This window comes from Henckelia pumila, chromosome 1 (genome assembly GCF_033568475.1).
Source record: "Henckelia pumila isolate YLH828 chromosome 1, ASM3356847v2, whole genome shotgun sequence".
In the NCBI taxonomy this organism is placed as follows: Eukaryota; Viridiplantae; Streptophyta; class Magnoliopsida; order Lamiales; family Gesneriaceae; genus Henckelia; species Henckelia pumila.
This window is the reverse complement of record NC_133120.1, coordinates 83,390,054-83,400,844: the sequence shown is the minus strand read 5'-3', so window position 1 is coordinate 83,400,844 and position 10,791 is coordinate 83,390,054. Positions and strand designations below refer to the sequence as shown.

Sequence of the window (10,791 nt, the reverse complement as noted above, 5' to 3'; positions counted from 1 at the left end):
GATATTTTGTGTCTCTTCAAATTTAGGCCACAGGAGTTGCATCTATTGTTTTTACTCTGATTTATTTAGGATGCAAGTTTGATTTCTCAACTTGTTGAGAAATTTAAGATTTAATGACTTTTCGTAAAATTACTAGGATTGCTTTGTAAGACTGATCTTACGTTTACTAGTAATATTTAGCCCTAAGGCACCCGCACGAGTTTTTATACTCGTGCAAAATTATTTACTTGTGTTTTATTTTCGCTTTAAATTTCCGCTGCACTGTGTTGTCTTTGGTGTTACGACACGAAATACAACACTGCCTTATTTTACATAACAACTACGTACACCGTTGCTTTCAATTTTCATGCATGTATACGTACTAAAGCATCGAACCGCGTCTTGGCCGTGTCTAGGCCGTGTCTTGAATCTTGACGCAGCAAAATGAACCGGGCCAAGGGGGTCGATCCAAAAGTACCGAAACAACATGGCCAAATCATTGCACCTTATTATGTATGTGTGGAACCAAGCTTCTTTGTTCTCATCCTCCATTTTGGCTAGCTATTCGGCCCCTTGCGAAAAGTAGACCAACACAAGTGGAGCTCAACTTGTCCGAAAACTGCTTCTTAATTGCCACGAGTTCTTTGGCTCATACTTGAAATCGTGGAACCTTGCGACTAAAGTTTTGAAGAGAGAAAATTCAATCACATTCTAAGGTGGACCCATGAATTTTGTTCGGACACAATCAAAGTCCAAGACATGTGTTGATCCGGTTTAATTGTTTCTTCGTCTTATTTTAATGTATTAGTAGTCTAATTTTTCAATAGTCCGGTGACTAATTTTTAAAAATAAATAGATACAAACCCAATCCATAAAAATTTAAAATATAAATAACTTCGAAAATTTTAGTTCGGATAAAAATAAAAATTTGGCTCTATTATTGGACACAATTCATATAAATAAAATCACAAATGCATAATTAAATATAGGGATAATTAATAGCCAAAACAGTCTCATAAGTTTGCTCATTTTGTATATTGGTCTTGTAATTATTGCATTTTGGTCCTATAAGTTGAGTTATCTTTTGGGTTTTAATCATTTTTCCTTAAAGTGTTGACTTGGTGGAACTGAGCATCAAGTCTCAATGCAACATAAGCATTTTCAGCTTTCACATGACTCACATCAACATTTTCCGATCTCAATTCCATACTCCATGAAAAATGGACTAAAAACCAAAAGATGTACTAATTTATAGAATCAAAATTTAAAATTGAATACTTACAAGACCACAATACAAAATGAGCAAACTTAGAGGACTATTTAGGCTATATATTCCCTTAATTATATCATCTATAAGACGAACATAAAAACTAAAACATTATTAGCAATTCATATAATTCATGATACAGTCATTTGGTAAGTTGCTATTTTTTATTTTTTATTTTTTTGCAATATATAATACTAATTTGACTTATAATTTACCAATACGATTTTTTGTTTTTAATTTAACCTGCACAATCTCAAAAATATGGTACAAAAACAAGAACTGATCAGTGGCAAGAAATTAATATATTTATATGGTACTGCAGCTGGTTAATTCCATGTATTTTCCCTGATTCATTATGGACTACAAGTCCGATCAGTGAACCGATCGGTCCGGTTCTATCTTGCCAAAACGTTCTTATTTCATTTGGATTTTACACAGTTGAAGTCCCCTGATCGGAGCGACTTTTGAACGATATATCCAAGTCCTCTACTCGAAGAATATTGGCTTCACTAGTTAGATATATGTATATATATATATATATATATATCATTCTCTCTCTCTCTTTTTTTTTTTTTTTTTTTTAATTTGGACTAATTTTTAGCGATAGAGTAACTTTGTAATGTTGAATCATTATGTTTTTGGTATATATATATTACATTCTATAGAAATTGAAACATTGATTATAGTGCAATGGTACACCATTTTGTGATCATGATACATCAAGATTTCAAAATATCTGATCAGCTATATATCTTCGTTTTATGTTATTTTCAAAATAAAAACATGGAAACTTAATCTTTGATGAGAAACTTTTGATAGCTATCGTAGAATGTCACGTCGGAAATATTGAGACAATATGCATGCAAAAACCGTGAGAATTACATCGGAAATATTGAGACAATATGCATGCAAAAACCGTGAGAATTACATCGGAAATATCTGCATGAATAACTATTTCCTGAAATAATTGAGTATATTGCATGATTGGTTACATAATTGTAAATGGTTATCCGTAATTTAGTGCCAAGAAAAAAGATCACATGGCATTTGCCATTTGGTACTATTATTTGGCCTCCACTTGCCACTTTTGCTCAATATTTGTTACACGTTTTAGAATGAAGCTACCATGTTCGTATATATAAATAAATAAAAATGAAGTGGACATTTGATTGAAATAATTATAATGGAGGACTACCTGTACGACCACCATATATATATATATATATATATACGTACCCACTGAGGTGAATTTCCATGCTACAAAAAAATGTTACCGACTCTTGATGTATCTTTATATATTAATTAAGACGTAAACACGAACATTTTGTATACAATAAACCGAGAGTAATATTTGCAGTCTCAATGTAACCATAGGAAGAGTCGATGCTGACATCAGGGGCATGCCAAATCAAGGGCCCAGATCTTGTTTGCAGGTCAAATCATTTGACCTGCAACAAGATCTGGGCCGTTGCTACCCGACCCGGGCACTACCCAGGTCGGGTAGCATCGACTCTTCCGTAACCATAGGCCAAATCGGTGAATGGGGACATATATATGCTAATTACACTGATGATTTGACAATGCTAAAATTGGTTCAATTATTTGGGATGCATATATATATATATATATATATAAAAGTCCTCTCTTGTTTTACTGATATAATTTGCAAGCTATTACATTAAACAAACACTGTTATTTACTCAACCAGTAATCCAAAGATAATTTGAAGTAAACGATCCATCTAAGTAATTGGTCCACCTTTTTATGAAATGCAGAGGTTGTGTTGTTATCCAAGTGATGTAAAGATTCCTTGGGTCAATTCAGCCACTTTTTTTTGTTTGTCCCCATAAATTTCGATGATTTTGGGGTTAAAAAATTGGTGTATAAAAAGCATAACTCTATTTATTTTAAATTTTTTTGGGAAAGAATTGCGTTAAATTTAGGTTAAAAATGTTTGAAGATCTTTATAGCGTGGAGCCACACTTGGGTGAAAAAGGTGACAGCATGGGTGTTTGTATAAAAGTCTCCCTTTTGGCAGTCTAGAGACCTCTTTTTATATATTTAAACTTTTCTTTTCTCCGCTTTTAATTTGCTCCAGTTTTTTTTTATTATTATTATTATTTGGCAAGTCTTTTAGCTTATAACTAGATTTCAAGTTTAATGCTAAAATACTTCGAAGTTTTCGGGTTGTCCAAACGGGAAATCTTAAATTTTAATATAAAAATATTTTATTAAATACTCTACACTATTCATAATCAAATTTAATTCTTGATTACCCAAATATCAAGAAATCGCCAAAAAAAAAATTATAATACAGCGGCGTAATGTTTATATATTTTTTTAAAAAAACAGGTTAGGCTTGGTTGGGAGAATAAGATTATTGAATGATTATTGAACAATTGATCAAAAATTTTGATAGAAAAAAGCAAATGTGGTGATAAAATAATATGATGTAATTTTTGTGGGTGAAATAATTAAAAATTTTGTACTTTTGGACCAAATTACAATCCTAACCTAGTAAAGGGTATATTGCAATTAATGTGTGACTATGTTAATAGGAATGTTCTAAAAAGCTTGCTTAAGTGACGTTTAATTTCGCTTAAGCTTTAACACGCTTAAGCTCGATTAAGCGACCACTTTTTAGAACGGAAGATTTTATTTATTTTTTTAAAATGAAAATATTTTTATAAATATGTATATTTATAGTTTAGAACTTGAATTATCTATTAAATCATATATTTATGGTTAATCTAACATTTTATTTAATGTTTGTCTTAAAATAATTAAAATTATAGTAAAAATTAAAAACATTTTTTCACGCTTAAGCTCGTTCTAAGCTTGCTTAAGCTTAAAAAGCTTGAAGCTTGACCTCTACGCTTCGACACGCTTCATATTTTTTAGAACCCTTAATAGTTTAAGCTTATAAGAGGAGAACATGAATTTGTATTCCTTAATTTAGGGACACCTAGTCGTTTGAAAAGAAGATCGAGTGGGTTTATTTAAAGAAAGAAACAGTGCGTGGATTATTTTTTGAGGGTTTTGGATTATTTTAAGAGGGTTTATTCGTTTAGCTCTTCTAAATAGGTGTATTTTATTCTAAATAACGTAAAATCAAATGGAAAAATTAGAGTACCAAAGTGAAACAAAAAAGTAACTTTCAAATTTAAGGAAACCAAGTCACTAAAAAAATTTAAACTCTCAAAAAATTTAATTACGTTGGTGTTTCTTGCACACATCGCATGCAATACATAAAAAAAAATTATGTTATTTGATTTTTATGTTGTTTTTAAAGGTCACGTTACATTCAAAAGTTTAAACATTATCGAATGTTTTAAAACAAACAAAAAAAAAAAAACAAACGAAAAAACGAATTCTACGAGGAGGACTATTTTGAACAACATTCCAACTTTCAAACCTCGGATCGGACTAGGAACAATTAAAACCCGTAAAACACATCCTAAATTTCTTGATTCATGATTTTGTGAGACTTCTTACAATGTGCAATGGCGGCCTCAATCGAACACTCATGAATCTCAGTGACACTGCGGCTCCTCCTCAGAAATTCCAGCTCGTGAAAGCCATTTGAATTCGAGGAGAAAGAAGAGGAAGAAGAAGAAAACGACCCTTCGAAAGAACAATTCGATGATGACGAAGAAGAAGACATATAATTGATCGTAGAACGCTTTTTAATCGCCCTGGAAAAGGATCTTCTTGGCAGATCACGATCCTCGTCCATGTTCTTCATCAAAGTAGCTAGCGTTGGATGTGAAGATCTCCTTGTGATCAGTTCCAGTACTGGTTTATTCTTGGAGATTCTGATATTGCTGTTATTCAGAATTTCCTCTGTTTTTGGTAAGTTATGGGATTCTTTTGCCTTGGCGCAAGATTCATTCGAGCAAGCAGAATTTCTGAACAGAGATTTCAGGTAATTTCTCGAAGATCTCAGCTTCTGCCCAAGAACCGAATGCTTCATTAGTTTCTTGCACCAAGAGTACTTTTTGTTTGGCTGATTATCAACAAATCTGCTTAATTCCGCAGACCATTCAAAGAAATAATCATCCGGGTTCAGTTCACAACTGGCCCTGAAAGATTCTGATGGAGAAATGTTGCAAGAATCTAAAGGGGTGTTGGAGTTGGTGCAGGGTGCTGTGCTGGAGCAAGTACTGATCATCAATGGCCGCGGCAGTGTGTAGTAATCGTGTTCTTTGGTAACACGGCCGAAGGTGGCGGCGGCGGCAGGGGTGATGGTGGTGGAACGGGAACCACCGTGGAGGAGGGGGTCGTCGAGCATCGGCAGCCGTCGAGGGAGGTAAAGTGGGAGGAGCTTTCCTTTGTAGAAGAGCTCATCAGCTGGAAAAATGGTGGATTCCGACATTTGGAACTCAAATTCTCTGGTTTGTGGTGATGATTTGGTGGAACAGCACACCATTTCTATGTATTCTTCGTCTTCGCAATCGTAGAAAACAAGATTCTTGGCCATTTTCATGGAGGTGATCAAGTAGTTTCCTACAATTTTTTGGAGTGCTTGCAGGGGATAATAGTCAATAGATGGGGAGGTCAGAGGTGAGCTTAGTGAGAGATGGTGGAATTATAGCTTCCTTTTATAGAGAGGTTCCATGCCAGAAAACACGAGGGAATTGCGGGCCATTTGCGGCTAACATAATTTGCAAATTATTATGGTAGTTTGGGGTTTAATTAATGTGCGTTTAAGGTAAATAATCGTTGGTAAGTTATATCCTACCTATACAGATATTGTCTTGACATAGATCTAACGGTGTACATTTACCAATAAATATGAGGTTAATTATTTTTTAGTAGACCCCGCAATAAATGAAAACCCTTAGATTTATCATGGAATAATGTCTGTAAAGATAGGTTGAAATGAACCTCGTTGTTCTCACATTATAAGAAAAAAAATAACAAATAACAAATAAACGCACACAAAATAGGGAATTGTAAGGTCTCGTATATTAATGTTAACCAACAAATTCATGACGATGTTCAATATTATTTGGTTTAAAATACAAGAAAAACATATTTTGATATGCATATATACTCTTCATGCAATAATAAATTGGTAAATTCACCTTTATTAAGAGTGTGTTTAATTGGGTTGAGGGGACCTTGGTCATAAACAATATGATTATTAAAATATTTGAGTATGATATGATCATAATATAGAGTTCATTTGGTATTACACCCTTTAAATAAGGAACTAAGGATACACAAATATCTTTAACACACTTTTCAAATAACAAGTAGTATTCCAGATAGGGATGGTTCGGTATGGTACCGTATATCGCACCAAAAATTTCGATACCGATATCGTACCGAAAATTTCGGTATATCGAAATTCGGTACGGTATCGGTATGGTACCGTATACCGACATTTTCTTTTTAAAAATAGTTTTAAAAAATATTTAAAAAGTCGATATACTGATACCGTGCATATCGATATCGTGTATATGGATTTTTTTAATATTTTTTCGATACGATATATGCGATATGACGACATTTCGATATTTATTCTCGCCCTAATTCCAGTTAATATTGTTGTTACTATTTTTATTAGTAATTCATAGGTAGTTTGGAGTGTATTGCCCAACCAAGTTTTATATTCAGGCAATCATCATGCATATATTTGTTGACAACAAATTGTTTTGCCACCGAAATTCACAATCCAACTAATTCTATATTTCAAAGATTATTATTGCAAATAATAAATGCGACCTTCATTTTTAAATAGTACATAGATTTAAATTTATTAATTTAAAAATGGAATAGCTAGTTAATGAGAAAACTACAATTCTGGTCCTGTATATTAATCATTAAGTGATTTCGGTACTCTATGTTTTAATATTTTAGTTTTAGTCCAGTATATTTTAATTTTTAGCAATTTTAGTTTTTTTTCGAAAATGCTTACTTGACACTTTACACGTTAGCTTCACATCAACATTTCATTGTTGTCAATCAGCACCACATTGGGAAAAAATGACTAAAATTGTTCATATAATTTTTGTTTAAGTTTCTTCTAGTACAAGTGTTGATGTATATTTTATTATTAACTTCTCTATATTTATTGCTATATTCAGCCAAAATTTAAAACGAAGTAGGTAGGTAGATATATAACAATTAAATTATTGATAAAAAAATCAAATATCAAATATGCTATTAATGAATAATGTATCTTCTAAGATGTTTTTATTTTTACTCCTAACTACATATTTGTTAGGAATCTTTTCGACAGCAAAGCGAATTTAAATTACAATAATTCATGCAATGAATTCAAAGATTTCACCACAATTTCTTTTAGAAAACAACGTGACAATAACCTTTGTTATAATAGTAAAATATTCCATCACCTGAAATTTTGAATTAGAAAGCCAAAACGTGGTGAGTTGGGGTGGGTTTTCGGTATATGGTATCAAAAATATTGGTATGAAAATAATTCATATCAGTACCGGTACCGACATCGAAATTTTGAAATTTTGAAATTAAAAAAATCCATACTGATACCATATAGATATCGAAAAAAATTCGATATACCAAAAAAATATCTATATATCGAAAAATTTTCGGTGCGATATCCCGAAAAGTCGATATTTTGGCTCGGTATCTCAGCCCTAATCAGGGGCGAAGGTAGCTCATGCCCAATGTGGGCTTGTGCCCACACGGGGCCCAACATATATTATATATATATATATATATATATAAATATATGTATAAATATTTATATATTTTACTTCTAAATTTTACTTATTATTATGGCCCTAGTTTATTTAATTGGACTAAAAAAGATAGGATCTTTTTTTTTTTTTACTTTTTATAATTTTTACACCCAAGTTTAGGTTCAAATTTTAAATTTTTATATGTTATTATTCCCAAAATATACAGTATATAATGTTTGTATGGTGTTTTTTTCTCATGAGCCACAAATGAGATATGCTTTGATTAACACATTTCAAATCACATTACATATTTTTTGATCATCCATATTATCTACAAAATCCATAATTTCACCAAATTTTAGGTCCATTTTGTTAAATGTTCATCGACCATTCAAATATTTTTTAAAATTTGTGCACTTTTAGTGACCGAGAATCAATTCATGTTTTTTTTTCAATATAGAGTATATAAAAAAATTTCAAAGTATATTTTGATTGCGGATTTTGTATGTGTTGTTCTTTATCATTTTTTTAATGTTGTCACAAAAACTAAATGGTGTTTTTGGTCGCGTGTATTTTATATTCTAGTGTTCAAAGCTCATGAGACATTATTCTGATTGTCGATTATCTAGTGACTATTTTTTTAAACTTTATTAATTACATTATGTCGTCGTCTACACTAAACTAAGATCTTGGCTCCGCCCCTATCCTAGTGGTGAGTGTATGAGTGGATCCGCTTTGATTTTTTTTGGTTTTGGATTTTTCATTGTGTCCAAAAATAAAATATTATTTAAGTTAAAAATTAAATTAAATAATCACATGACACTTTGTGACTTGCCCCTGGAATGTCCACTACTTTCTCTGCAACATACGATAAAACATAGGTTCCTAAAAAACCTGGTGTTTTTTCACACACATCATCGTGATATTGACACTTCATAATATTATTTTTTAAAGTATTTTAATATCTAATTAAAGTGGATTTCAACGATTTTTTAAATTCAAGTTTAAAATATTTTCTTGAATCAAAATCTATCCTTTCAACCACAACTTAGGTGTTCGATGTCAGGGATTTGAAATCAAGAAAATCGAACAATTATTCAAATTCTTTGCATACATTTTGATAATGTCATTGAATATAATCAAATTACCATCTTCTTAATTAATACATTTTTTTTTTGTTCTGGTTAGTATAATAAACTTAAAATCCTCGTATATTAAAGGTGTTTGAAATACAAATCATAACTCTGTCTCTTCAAATCAAATCTCTCATCCCTAATGTAAGATGCATTTGGCGTGAAAGACTTAAATCAAAGAATTTCAAATACATGATCTAAATCAATCATATAAATATTTAAGAAAGGTATGTACGTACGTAGCATGAAGTAATTAAAACTTTTCAATGTAAAGAATGGAAACTACGTGATCTTTTCTAACCCTTTTTTAGACTCTCGATGTAATTAATGTTACTTTGACCCTGAAGATAAATTCAATGGTCACCACTGAATTAAAAAATTGTTTGATTGATTAATGATGAAAATTAAATATATAGTGAGACCATACTCTCAATGTAGAATCTTGTAAACCGATATTTTTTCTTGTCCAAAACAAATTCCCTGAAACTTTTCGTACGCACACTTTTGTAAGTAAGCCTTTGTCCATTCACTTTTGGGTTACCGAATTTCCCCCATGCCCCCACCTGTATGTTAAATAAATGTACTTGCTTAGATTTTAATTTATGAGTAATATGAATACATTGAGACCTACAATATTAATTTTGGTGAGGTTGAATTGCTTTAAATTTATCTTCCATGTTTACAATTTTTATATTATTATTATTATTATTATTATTATTATTATTATTATTATTATTATTATTATTATTATTATTATTATTATTATTATTATTATTATTATAATTATTATTATTATTATTATATTACAGATAAAAAAATCATAATTTCTATACACTGATTTTAATATTCAATAAGATCATCTACGGGGGTTGAGTAGATGCTACCCGCAGGATAGTGCCATGCGGATGACGTGGCGGCTCATGATTGATTAAAATCAGTGGGCCCCACGTGAGATCCACTTATTTTGACCAATCATGGGGTTACACATCACCCGCAGGGTAGTGCCCTGCGGACGGCATGTACTAAACCCTACCGAGGACAGATGGAGCTAGCTAGGGCTATCCCTATTAGATATGTCACTCGGCAATCGTCATGTGACAAATATGGGACGGTGTGTGATCTACGGACCTTTTCTGACGTGGCACAATTCTATTGGCTTACCTCATTATCACAACTATAATGACATGTCTCTCATATTTCTATTTTCATTTTAGTTTCTCATGTGATATATCTACGGTCTACCCTAGTCACTAAGGTCATATATTTCCCTAATCGAAACATACGAGCGAATCAATGTTGATTCGATTGACGATGAAGAAAAAAAATTCTGGATTCAGTTCTTCGTTTTAATGTCATACAAAAAAAAAAAAATACGACATCATCTCAAGGGCGCCTTCTTCGGCATCCAAGTGTCACGGGCCGACAACAGTTTTCATTCCAATTGTGTCAAAATTACAATTTATTTAGCCACTTCAATTGTTCTCTATTTCTATTTTACCGAATTAACACTCAATATTTCTTCAAAATAAAATAAAACAAAAATAACACTCCACATTCAGTTTAATAATAATCTACATTGATGGCCGGATTCTTCTAATGGGGCTGCAGTTATGGCCATCTCGGCCCACTTATTCATAACAATAATCCACATTGATGATTGATGGTTTGATTCTTCTAATTGGGCCGAGATGGTTCCGATTTCTGCCGACATATCTGGACCGTCAAAATTGGGTAAATACACAAA

General features: G+C 31.8%; 1 protein-coding gene across 1 annotated transcript; it reads right to left on the bottom strand.

Annotated features, from left to right (window-relative positions):
- Window positions 1-4,605: 4,605 nt before the first annotated feature.
- On the bottom strand, window positions 4,606-5,779 carry LOC140876194 (probable membrane-associated kinase regulator 4). The gene has a single exon (XM_073280081.1). It carries the CDS (start codon window positions 5,730-5,732, stop codon window positions 4,704-4,706), a length of 1,029 nt encoding a protein of 342 aa, XP_073136182.1. The 5' UTR covers window positions 5,733-5,779; the 3' UTR covers window positions 4,606-4,703.
- Between the last annotated feature and the right edge of the window lie 5,012 nt (window positions 5,780-10,791).